General features: G+C 44.2%; 1 protein-coding gene across 1 annotated transcript in view; it reads left to right on the top strand.

Moving 5' to 3' along the window:
• cdh13 (cadherin 13, H-cadherin (heart)) overlaps window positions 1-12797 on the top strand; it is a 389881-nt gene that overhangs the window by 257409 nt on the left and 119675 nt on the right. Inside the window, exon 8 of the mRNA XM_080303968.1 lies at window positions 5314-5492. Within this exon, the coding sequence (XP_080160094.1) occupies window positions 5314-5492 (179 nt within the window). The remainder of the gene's footprint in view (window positions 1-5313; window positions 5493-12797) is intronic.

Genomic DNA, 12797 nt, shown 5'->3' with positions numbered 1-12797 from the left:
CCGGCTTCAGCTGCTGCTCTTATTGCTCCAGAATTCATTTACTTTGAGAAGTTTTTGACCAACTGAATTGTCAAACTTTTGGAAAACAACAGTCGCTTCATTTCCCAGCTATAAATATTGATTCCTATCAACATTTATGTCGCAAATGAGAAAAATATTAAAACTGAAATCAAGTTTCAAATAGATCTCCACACAGTGGGAAACGTTGTCCTGTACACTCAGAGCCGTAAACAAGTTTAAATTGCTTCCCACACGGGGAGGTCGGGATTTGAAAACCAGGAATTGGTTGGCAGAGGAAAAGTAGTTTGAACCACAGAAACCTTTTACTGACTCGATGGCATTAGATTTCATTTTTGACTTTTCATTAATGATTTTAAAGCAACTATTTTCTTTTCTGGGGTGTTCACGAAGATTAAAGCGAGAACACACAAAATTTAAAAGGTCATTTATAACTTTACAGAAAATGGGAAATCGCTACGGTGATTTATGCAAAATCGAGTTTGTAACGAGCTCCAAAGTCAGTATTTGTTATGATCTTCTTGATTTTTTAACACTCTGTGAAGATCACTGACATGATGAAGAACAAACTCCTTGTCAATCAGATATTTTCCACATGGTGTTGCATAGTGTTTTCAAATGTGACGATTCTGCATTTATAATTCCATCAATTTTGACAAGATCCACAACAGCACTGGCTGAAATACAGCTCCTATGAAAGAGGGCCGTGGAGTGCCTGCAGACACAGGGGAGGGCAGGGTAAGCTGCAAAGAAAAATACTGTTAACACAGCAGTGTGTGGGGGGGCCACAGCCCCGTCCTCCAGGGCATGAAGCAGGTATGGAGGAGATCAAAACTCCAGACATCCAGAGGCCCCCAGAACACAAGAGACCATGGAAGACCAACAGAGGGGCAGCCGCGCCACTGTCCCAGTAAGAGCTGAGGAGAGTCCCAGATGAGGGCTCGCCCAGCAGCCGCGGAGCAGAAGTCAGGGGGAGTTGCAGTGACGCGCCCGTGAGCTCCGCCGGCCCCCAGCTGCGCCTGAGTGACCGAGCCCTAGGCCGAGAGGCCGGGGGCACCCCACCTCCAAAGGGGCCCGAGCGAGCCCCAGGCCCCAGGCCCCAGGCCCCGACAAGCGGCCGCCAAGGAGTGAGCCGGTGTGTACCTGGACGCCCATCCCCGGACACAAAGAACCACCAACACACCGACACCTGAGGGAGTCCGCCACCGACAGGGGAAGTGGTGGTGGGTGGAGATAGGCCTCCAAACCTTGGAGGGCCTGAGGTGTCCCCAGAGAGGTGGCGTCTGATACCCAACCTGACATATAGACACAGACATACAGGCACACACAGACACAAACATCCATTCCCACCCTCATGCTCTCATATGCACTTACTCCACACTCAACCAACGTGGAGACAGACATAAAGAGACGCTGTACACACGATCACACTCCCCAAGCGTACTCTACAAACCGGGTCTAGGTACCCTTGCTCCTGGAGGGGGGAATTGCACCCAGACCCAGGTGGTGTTACCCTTTTCCCTGCGGTGGGGAGAGGCAGACTACCCCGACTCCGCAGCAGCAGGGAGGCCCCCACACCCCAGACCGCAGTCGGACGGCCAACTCCTCCTACTAGCCCTCCCGCTCCAGCAGGCCGCAGAGAATGGGGGTGGGAGAAGACTCCAAACCTCCCTCCACCCGCTCATTGTAGTGTTGATGCATGTGTGTTCTAAGGTGCAATTAAAACCCAGGAGGGCATGGAGCTACCTGCCAAGGAGCAGCAGGTAAGCGCATAGTCCCTCCTGCTAACCCTCAATGACTACGTGTATTTAAAATTGAGAGGTGGGCAACGACGTCAGGGGTGAGGTGTACACCCTGATGGTGATTTGGACTCCGTGATTGTGCCCACCCCCAAGATCCTATATGTATGTGTAATGAGAGTGTGAATAATGTGAATGTCTAAGTTGTGGGATAAAATTGAGGCAGAGGCAGCCAGAAGGGGACAGAGGGGGGGGGGGGGGGGTAGCCTCCTCTGCACCCTGGTGACATACCCCTACTCCAAGGCCCTGCATGTGTGGGTGGTTGTGGAGGAGCGGGAAGAGGGAGGCTATGAAGTATTTCTAACAAGCATCCATCACAGAGTGGATAAAGTTTTCACATCCAGCTTTAAAATCGAAGTCGTGCTTTGTACTCTCGTGCACTCTTATCTGTGCTGCCATCTCTTCACCGCGTTCTCCGTCTGAATATGTGGCTCTAATTCTTTGCACCATTAAATTGATTTTGGATAACACAATTTATCTTTGAACTCTTTGATCTCATTCAGGCCTGAGAATAGAAAGGGTCAGCTCTTGGTCTTTTTCAGTCACTTGACTGTGATTAATCTAAATCCATTTTCTGGTTCTCGAATCTCCACCGGACATATTAAATAACTAAAAAATAATAATTCCTATCGCTTGTGTTCATGCGATTGCAGTGTAATACACAGCTCACACTCGTACTAAAATCACATTTATTCTCCTGTCTCGTCTCGTCTATGTTCTCTTGCTTCATCTTGACTCTTGACTCTGTCAGTTCCCTGGTGGCGAGCACAGATCTGGCGGCCCCCGCTGATTTCCCTTGGTGTTTGAGAAAGATATAGCAGCTAGCTGTACGCAACGGCACATAGTCTCACGAGCCCGTGTCATGAAATCAATCCACAACATGTGTATCTGGTTTCGCTTCGTTTCGTGTGTGTATTGTTAATCTTTTACCTCAAAGCCCCGCTGCTTCTTCTTCTCTGTTTTTGTGGACTGGGCCAATCATCATTCTGAAACTTGATAGAAATGCATTACACAGTGTTTACGCTCACTCTGCAGTCTCCATCTTAATTCTATGATTTCTTTCTACATGCAGTCTGAGCTGCTGTCATCCGCAGCAAAGCAGATGGGTTCAAGTGATAGCAGTAATGGCAGTCCTGTGCAGTCACATCCATGTAGCTATCCAATGCAGTTAGGATTGATTGAGCTCGGCTCCTGCTAGAGGATAAAGCTGATAAGAGAGGCCAATGACTCTTCACAGACGCTGCCCACATGGTATCGTATGATTTAACAGGCATCAGTGTTAGAGGTAAGCATAGTCCCATTGTCCTATTACAGAATACTAGATGTTTATCACCAGCTGATTGATGCTAATGGCTGTGTTGCATCCTGCACTGATGAATGCGTACTGGTTACATGATGCTCATTTGTGAGAGGAATTATGGTATCTGATGAAGACAGTAATCACTGAGAAGGTCAGCTTGCCTCTGACATCACATAAAACACGGAGTACGACTGTGCTGCGTTCAAGAGACCTTCAGGAGAATGAGAACATAATTCACCGATATCTGCTCAAGATAACCAATTTAGTCGACGTGTACAACGCTCTAATTCGCGTCCGGTTGGTGTGGCTGTGTGCAAAACCGTGCATGCTCACGTTGGCCATCATGTGTGTTTGTGTGCGCTCATTCTAAACGGTGAAGTGGAACAGAGTGCAGGTAATGAGGGAGATGGGACGGTGTAATTATACTGCAGAGGGAGGATTAGCGGTTTACTTAACCATTAGCAGGTTCACCTTGAAGTGCAAATGCCAGATGGATAAAAGTCACACCTCTTTGCCCTTCATTACCTTCAACTGGACTAAAGACATTTGCTCCTAAGCCACTTTTACTTAGTGTAGACTTTGCATATTTTCCATTAGCTCTTTTGTGTCTTATTTGAGTAGTTTGGCTAATGCAGTGTGGCAAAGTAGTGTCGGGTATTAAGAAGAGGCATGAAACGAGATCGATGCTCATGAGCCGTGCAGCGCGATGCTGTTATTTAGCACTTATGGGAATGTTTTATTAAATCTGTGGGTCAAATAAGAATCAGAAGGGATTTATTGCCAAGAAACACACAAAAGCTGAGTTTGTCAATATCAAAAAAGAAAGCTTCATAAATTTCTGTTTTCATTTACCTCCGAAAACATAATCACGTCATCCTCCAGACTGTTTGAGTCACTAAGAATTATTATAGTGTAATATTGCTAAATGTTACAATCCCATTATTTAAATGAATACTTTCACGTCACAAAAAATAAAAAGAAACAAGGTGGTGTTGAAATCATACCAAGGACAACAACAACACAGAGGACTGGATTGAGAGGAGTTAATAGACACGTCTGCCTGCACTGGAGAAATGGAAAACTCCGTTCAGACACACAACCGTGTACGCTCTTATATTTGATTGAGTTTGTGTGCATGCATGGATGCATAAATCTCTGCTGCTGCTCGCGCACATGTGTGGATGGAGCGCGTGTCCCTCTGAATTGGTGCGAGTGTATCTCATCACCGAAAGGAGACAGAGATTGAGGGCTGAGGGTGTGTCGAGGATTGCCTCCTATTTTAGCTCAGCTGTGGAGGGCAGGATTTCCATTTTTCTTCCCATTACCAAATAAAGTACACCCTGCTGTTAGAGCTGACACGAGGAAGAAAACACATTAATAGCAAAGGGTAACTTTTTAAGCAGCTGTCACGGCAGGAGCAGCTTGAAATATTGCTTTTCAACCATCTACTCCCATGATTAATATCATTTTGGGATTCCTAACAATATAAAATATCGAATTCAGCTGATAACAGACATCATGTAGGTGATGTTATGTTAATTGTAGATTAGGTGAGTTACATTCAGTTTTACTAGCACAACAACATCCCAGAATACTGTCACGGTCTTTGAGTTTTGAGTGTTTGGATTTTAAAATTCTGCTGACTTAAATCTTTTCTGTTTATTTTCATGTATTTATTTCCTTAATATGATCAGTGTTTGCTTTTTATGTCCGAGTTTTCCTTTTGTTGTTTTAAGTTTACTTTTTTTTACTTTGCTATTTAATTGTCTTCTGTGATTTGTATTCACTTTTACTTCCTCCCATGTAACTGCATTGATAGTGTTTCCTGCCAGCTCCGTCTGTTCCCCGTGTGACGGTAAAGTCCATTCGTTCCTTAGTTTAGTGTCTGTTAACCTTCCGTCAGTGTTTCTTGCAGGTTTCTGGATCCTGCATCCTTTTCTGTCAAAATAAGAACTTGCCTACATGACAAATACATTTCACAGTTGGAAAAAGAAGAATTGTAAAAACAAAAATAAAAATTTAGTAGAGTTCCTGTGACTCCTGTAGTTTAACATATTGCCAAATGTTTACCTGAGACTGATTTCAGGGTATTTTAATCAAATGTGTTTCTCTTGTTGTTCTTATTTGCTCATTTCTTAGTGAGTAAAGACAAATGTTCAGTTCTGACTCAGCCTGGTCCTTTAATCTCGTCCCCAGGAACCACAGTGATGACAATGACGGCGTTTGACGCGGACGACCCGAATACAGACAACGCCGTTCTGCGCTACAACATCGTCAAACAGTCTCCAGACAAACCTTCCCCGAACATGTTCTACATTGATGCAGAAAGAGGAGACATCGTCACAGTTATAGCTCCCACGTTACTTGACAGAGAGGTGGGTTAACTCGGCAAATCTGTTCCTGTGTTTGTGGTGTGGGCCTCTGCACTGAGCGGTACTCAGCGGTGTGGTGTTGGTGGTCAGGAAGTTGTCACGAGGCTTAAACGTGTCACTGGAGTTTCTGAAACGAAGCATCCATTCATTCCCAACGTGTCGCCTGTGCTGCCGGCAGACTCAAGAAACCACGTAGTCGGTGTCTGTGTGTCGTGTAAGCCGCTTCGGTGTTTGTGTGTGCCTTTGTGTGAGGGAGCACCGGCGCGTTCCAGCTAGCAGGCGCAGTAGCTAGACGAGCGCCTTTCCATTTCCCCGTAAAACCAGAGCGACACAACGGGATGATTGCTTTTCCAGCAGGGTGACGAATGCCAGAACATCGATTGGCTCCGCTGGTGGAAGAGGAATATTAGCTGTTGTCAGACACTTAGCGAATAGTTTAATTGAGGTGATACACACTCATCCGTCGACTCTGGTGGTGTCCAACATCCCGAAAGCTAAAAACCTCCCATCCGGAACTGTTGGAGCCGTGGTGACTAACTGCCCTGATGAGCCAATCCCTGAGCTACAGTAGACCGTTTAATAGAAGCCTAATTAATTAAAAGGAGGATGAAATGAGATGTAATCGATGCAGTGTGCAGTGTTGCTGCTTTTGTGAGGTGAATAAGAAATCATCCAAGAGATACACAGCTGGTGGTTTTTCCTGGTGTAATAGGAGGATGAAAGTGAGACTTCCAGGATATTTCAAAAGATAATGCTCCAGTAGAGTGTAGAAAAAACAGCAACAATAACACTGCTTCTCTAATGTCTGCAGCCAAGATTTATTACACCACTAACAGGCTAATGTTCAAAAAAGCAGCTGAATGCCTTTGAAGAAGTCAGAATTTTTCACCTTTTCTCTTCATTTTTAAACTCCTGAATTTCGTAGCATGTACTGTAAAATAACCAGTAACGCAACTCAAACTAACTCGCGTCCATATGTAAAGCTGAAGTCCAGTTGGAAATACAATTATTTCAGCTTTAAGCTTTAACGCCTTGGTGTTCATTAATACTGCATTTCTCCATGTGCATGATAGGTTATAGGTTTTTGAAAAGATCATGTAATGCACTTGATTTGCACTTATTTTGATCAACAAATGTTAAAGAACTTGGACTCGGAGGGAAGGATTCTAAGAAGTCGTGTAAAAGAGAGCATAGCATTCAAGTGTTCTGATGTTTGAAGCAATGAGTCAGTTTTATGCTGCCGTGCAGGATCGTCGGAGTCCTCGAAAACGTTTAAATGGGCTCAAAGAAAAAGAAGTGAAACAAGTTTATTTCTATAATAAACAAATCATGACAAATATATGTATGTGAGAGCTCTTTGTGGTATTAATAGTCACATGAAAAGCCTAAAACAACATATATGATTGAAAAGAGGGCAGATGGAAGAGCAGAAAGGGTACCTTAAAACTGTCCATATCGAGGTCTGACGAAATTTAGACGCAGCCACTTTAGCACGTCGTCATGACTCTGACGCCAGCTCGATGCAGTTTAGCTCCATCTGCCAATATAGTTTTTAAATACAGTATGTCTTTTGTATGTCTGCAATATTCTGCTTTGCAACAAAGGCAAAACACCAAATGGATAGGAGAAACAAAAATATTCCCTATGTTCTTCAAATTCCTCAGACATAATTCAGGTGGCGCTATAAGTGTATTTGGATAGACACCTCACCTGCCCCAGGGAAGCAAAAAGCAATCCGGAGAAAATTGGAAAATCAATTTTGTCACATTGAAATCAGTTTGATTTTGCCTCTAGTGCTTTCTCTGAGGCGTAAAATCCTGTCTTGATATGCACATTTATTCCAGCACTCTCTGTTTTTCTCCTCACTTTATTGTAGACATGTCTCCCCTTGCCGTCTAATATTATTCTGACACGCGAGGTTGTTGGATCAATGGCAGGCTGTAATTTCTGACGGCTGGTAATGCTGCAGGGATGAGGCCATTTTCTTAAGTTAGAAAAGATCAAAGAGTTTTTGTATTTTTCACTGGATTTACATGGAAATCACTGTTAATGAGTCTGCATTGCAAATATGTCCCTCTTCACCTGCTGGCCGTGCAGAGTGCAGTTACTACAAGACTCAAGCACTATTCGTACGGTACACATCAAAACTGCACGTCACTGGATGCTAATCAATACAGGGTTCCACCTTCCTTAGTCTCCATGAAGGCGAGCACGAGACTGTCGATGTGTTTTCTTCCTCTGTGCGATTCAGCATGCACATCTATGAGTGTTTGTCGGTAAGAATAGCTCAGATAAGCTTAAATTAATAAATTATCTGTTCAGAGAAAACAAAACACCTTGTGAGATAGTGGCGCTTCATGCTGCGCACATCTTCCTGCTGATCCTTCATCCTGCACAAAAAAATAATCTCACCATCTCATTTATCAGTCTAACTATAGTTTCATCAGTCAGCTGTGCTTTCATGCACTGCCTCCCGTTGTCACAGCTGTACTGCAGCACATTATTTTTAAAGGCTTGTGAACTAAAGGAGCAGAAATTTGAATCAGAAAAAAGCAAAGAAACCTGCAAAGGTGGCGGACGGCAGGAAGGGGTGCACTGAAATCTCCCTTTGTCTTCAAACTCACATCTGAATTTTAATCAGGTGTACTGATTTGGCTCTTTTTGCTGTGAAGGACTGGATCTAGAGTCTTACCTACCAGTTTTCTGTCTTTTAGAGCTGTAAGTCATAAATATGTGCTCATCATAAAATTCGATATTTTATAAAATAAAATGCTTCTAGTTAGTGGACAAAGCTTTTCAAAACAAATAAAATCACGCTGAAAATGATTTGCAATACATTTCCATCCATCTGGGGCATCTTTAGCATTAGGCTGCTGGGGGGGCAGCGGCCAAGGCAGAGAAGCCCAGACCTCCCTCTCCCAGGAGAGCTGAGAGTTATAATCTCTCCAGCATGTCCTGGGTCTGCCCTGGGGCCTCCCACAGTGACAGATTCCCAGAACATCTAACGGATGTTCTCCTTTCAGTCACTACCCAGAGCTTGTGACCACAGATGACCGTAGGGACATAGGTTGGCCGTTAAATTGAGAGCTTCGCTTTTACACTCAGCTCGTTTCACCAGTACAGCGTCTGCATCACTACAGTTGCAGCACCAATCCGTCTGTCGATGTCACGCTCCCCTCTCCCCTCAGTCAACAAGCCCCTGAGATACTCTTCCACTTGGGGTGGAAACTCGTCCCCCAATCCTGGCTGGGCACGCCACCCTTTTTCGGCTGAGGACCATGGCCTCAGGCTTAGAGGTGCCAATTTTTGTTCCCGCTGCTTCACTCTCAGACTCGCGCTGCTCCAATGTGAGCTAGAGGCCACCGCCTGATGAAGCCGACAGAACCACATCATCTGTGAATGCCAGACACGAAATTCTGAGACCACCCGAGTGGTACCCATGCACCACCCATGTTTGCGTGGGTTCTCTCCGGGTACTCTGGCTTCCTCCCGCAGTCCAAAGACATGCAATTCACGGCGTTAGGTTAACTGATGAATCTAAATGACCCATATGTGTGAATGTGAGTGTGAATGGTTGTCTGTCTGTGTGTTAGCCCCGTGACAGACTGGGGACCTGTCCAGGGCGTACCCCGCCTCTCACCCTGTGGTAGCTGGGATAGTCTCCAGCGGCCCCACGACCTTGACAAAGACAAGCAGAAGAGAAGGGATGGACAGTATATTTCACTTTAGCGCATGTGTTATGCTAGATAAGCTGTTTGGTATTTGTTACAGTTTTGGAGAGATATATCTCTGAGGCCGATCAGCTGCTCATCCATCATATTTGTGGCAACCAACTAATCGATTGATGCATTTCTGGTTTAGTCTTATTTATACTGTGTTCTGAGTTACGCTGAATGCATTTGAACAGTGTAAGTAGAGATGTGTGTATACGGTTTTCTATTCTAGGGACGTCTTCTTACAGACACCAGGCAGAGACGTTCTCAGAAGTAATGAAATAAGAAAACTGAGAAGGGTTCCCAGTGTTTTTGGCTTGAATATATTTGTTACAGGGCACACACACCAGTCATTCTGATCTCTTTTAGTCCATGGAGTGTCCGTGTGCTGGCTGGTTGTAACCGGAGAGGACAGACTGCTAATGGCAGTGTGACTTTCTGACTCCCTAATGCTCTCCGGCCAATCTGGGAGCTGTCACTGCTCAGGATAGCCAATCGATAGAGTTGACCGACCCCTTCGCCCCTCTCATGTCTTACAAAGGTGAATTACATGGAGGGAAGAGGATGTCTGCTTGTGTGTGTGTGTGTATTGCCACTGAATTGTGATGTTTGCAGTGATATAAATGAAACTTCGCTTCTTGATGTGTTATGTTTGGTGAATCAGCCAAATTAAGGCACATCTTAACAGTTCCCATTTTTAAGGTAAATTTCATTTTAAAAGTACTTTTGAAAACTGTTTTGACTGCTCTGAAAATGAGAGTGGAAAATAAATTTGATTAGCATCGAGTCTACGCAGGGTGGGGATCTCCAGGCCTCGATGGCCAGTTTTGTGTCCTTGATCCAACACAGCTGATTTAAATGGCTAAAAGACCTCCTCTACATGTCTTGAAGTTCTCCAGAGTAGGGCTGCCACAAACGATTATTTTGATAGTCGACTAGTCACCGATTATTTTTGCGATTAGTCGACTAATCAGATCATCATCCATTGGACGTAAAACGTACAGCTTATTGCACCAGCAGCATCTGCTCTTATATAACTATCATTAGCTTACAGCTTTAAGCTTTTAAGGTGCTAACTAAAAATAAAGACAAGATGATAGTTTATTAAATTTTAATGAAATTTGCAGATTGTTTCGGTGAAGTTTAATAAACTCCTTGCTATCTAAAATATAACAGGACACCGGAGTAAACTCTCGAGCATCTCACACTTCTGATAATCAGCTGTCTGCTTGACATTTATTCAGCTGTGTAAAAACTATAACTTTAATCTCAGCCAAACCGATTTACTCAGGAACAAATGAAATACTGAAAAAAGCCAAACAACAACATTTTTAAGTTATCTAAGTGACTCATATATCATGTTTAACCTGAGTAGCGAGCTAGTGGGTAACAGACATCTCCGAAAACGTCGGAGCGCTTTTGAAAATATGTGGTGTCCTGATAAACTGAGCAGATATTTGAGGTTTACACAGCTACATTCCTGCCTGAAAATATGTTAAACGTTTATTTTGTGACCCAGAAAGAATAATAAGAGTAATATTAAAACTAACTAGCTGCCGCCATTGTTGGAAACTGCGCTGGGCCGCGCTATGAATTCTGGGACACAGCTTCTTCTTCTTCGGGGTTTAACGGTAGCTGGCATCCTTGTACATGCAGTGCTGCCATCTTCTGTTTCAGTCCGTTATTACACTCTTAAATCCTGCCACTTATTCCTGCGTTTTTTGTGATCTTACAAAGTTTCAAACGACGCGTCGACTATTAAATCAGTCGTCGATGATTTTGATAGTCGACTAATCGTGGCAGCTCTACTCCAGAGGCCTGGTAACGAACTCATTTGGTCTCTGTTGACGTGACGGTTTATGTGCTGGGCACTGTCAGCACTGAGATTAGGACCTGTGCTGTAAATGTGTTTACATGTCATTATTCACTCTGTTATGCTTAACTAGTGCAGATCTCAAGTGACAGGTAAATGGATGCACACACTTATCCCTGATCAGTGCAGAAAGCAATGGCGGCTGTAAGTAAAGCGACCCGGTGTTTGTTTAGCGCGACCTTGGCAACACGCTTCCTGACAGCGTTCGGCTGATAAGAAAGCGAATCCCGTCTAATGGCTTATTTGGCTCTGTGGCTGGAGTGGCTACATGCCGGTGTGTTGGGATGAATGAAACCTGAAACTTTGGCAGGTTCCACTTTAAGGGGAAACTGCATTCGTTTTCTCCATCGCCACTGTTGTGATCCCCTGCACTCCCCCCACCCCGTCGCTCCCTTCTCCCTATGCTGTCATGTACATCACATTGTTTTCTTGGTTATTTTCATTTTGTGTTATTTTCTCTCTTCTCGCCGCCTTACTGTCTATCTCTGTTTTTTCCCATCAGCCTTGCCTCCCCTTCTCTGTCAACACTTCACTGTGGACATCCAATTACTCGCAGGTCATAGCATAGTGATTCCATTCAGAGCAGCACCATTCAGCGCAGGCCTCAAACAGCCATTCAAATTACATCCTTGGCCGCCTTCAGAGTTGCCGCTCTGCAAAATGTTGTTTTCAAACATTTCTGGGGCCACCACCTAATCTGATCTCCCGAACATAATTGAATGTCAGTCGTCACATAAAGATGGTTGCCTCTCTTCAATTAGCATCTCGTTTCCTCGTGTCACAGCAACGAGACAAAGCAGACAGAAATATTTACTCCTCCCAGGTAGAGGCCGGAGAGAGTTATTATATTATGTCATTTATATGCAAATAATACAGCACAGGGAACACATTGATAAGATTTCATTACAGCAGATTTGATGTACACTTCAGTTTATAAACTCCCTTCATTCTCCTATTATGATCTGCAGATTGGTAAGGTGTGAGTAGATGAGTCGGACAAAGACAGATGCAGGACGGTATGGACTCACATGTAGGGATGGGTACCGGTATCCGGTGCCATGATGGCACCAGTTCTGTCATAAACGGTAGTAACCAGACCGAAAAGCAGCGCACATTTCGGTGCTTTTATTTCCTGAGCTGTGATACACTTTAGATTCTAGCCAATCATTTTACGTTTCCGAGGATAGTAGGCGGGGCCAGGTACGTACGTTCTTTTAGAGCAGAGCTACAGATTAAAAATGCCCAAGGCAAAGCGGTCAAAGTCTGGCTGTACTTCACAGCAAAATATGCAAACTCAGCAGCAACAAGTGCTTTAAGCTGATACTGTGATACTGTCAAAGGAGGTAACACCTCAAATCCGATGAAACACCTGGCGACGGATAGCATTTTGTTAAAAGCCGAGAAATGCGCCGTATTTGATAGCTTGCTGCGAGACCTCACACTGAGCACAGCAAAAAGGCTAAAATGACCAAAGAAAAAGTGGAAAACAGTTAAACATGAGAGGTTTTTGGACAAAGTTTGTGTTTTTTCCATTGTTTAAGCACTGCTTCCAGCCAAGAGTGATACCATAAATCCGCTATAGCTGCAGAAAAGGCTAACATTGTTATCTTTTTACAAAAAACAGCTAAACATGAGAGGTTTTTGGACCAATTTTGTGTTCTCCATTCATTAAGCACCAGTTCGAGCACTGTTTAAGCACCGGCACTGTTTCAAAAGTACCGG

The sequence above is a fragment of the Astatotilapia calliptera genome, chromosome 7 (assembly GCF_964374335.1).
Source record: "Astatotilapia calliptera chromosome 7, fAstCal68.1, whole genome shotgun sequence".
In the NCBI taxonomy this organism is placed as follows: Eukaryota; Metazoa; Chordata; class Actinopteri; order Cichliformes; family Cichlidae; genus Astatotilapia; species Astatotilapia calliptera.
The sequence above is the reverse complement of the archived record's forward strand: the minus strand, read 5'-3'. Positions and strand labels throughout refer to the sequence as shown.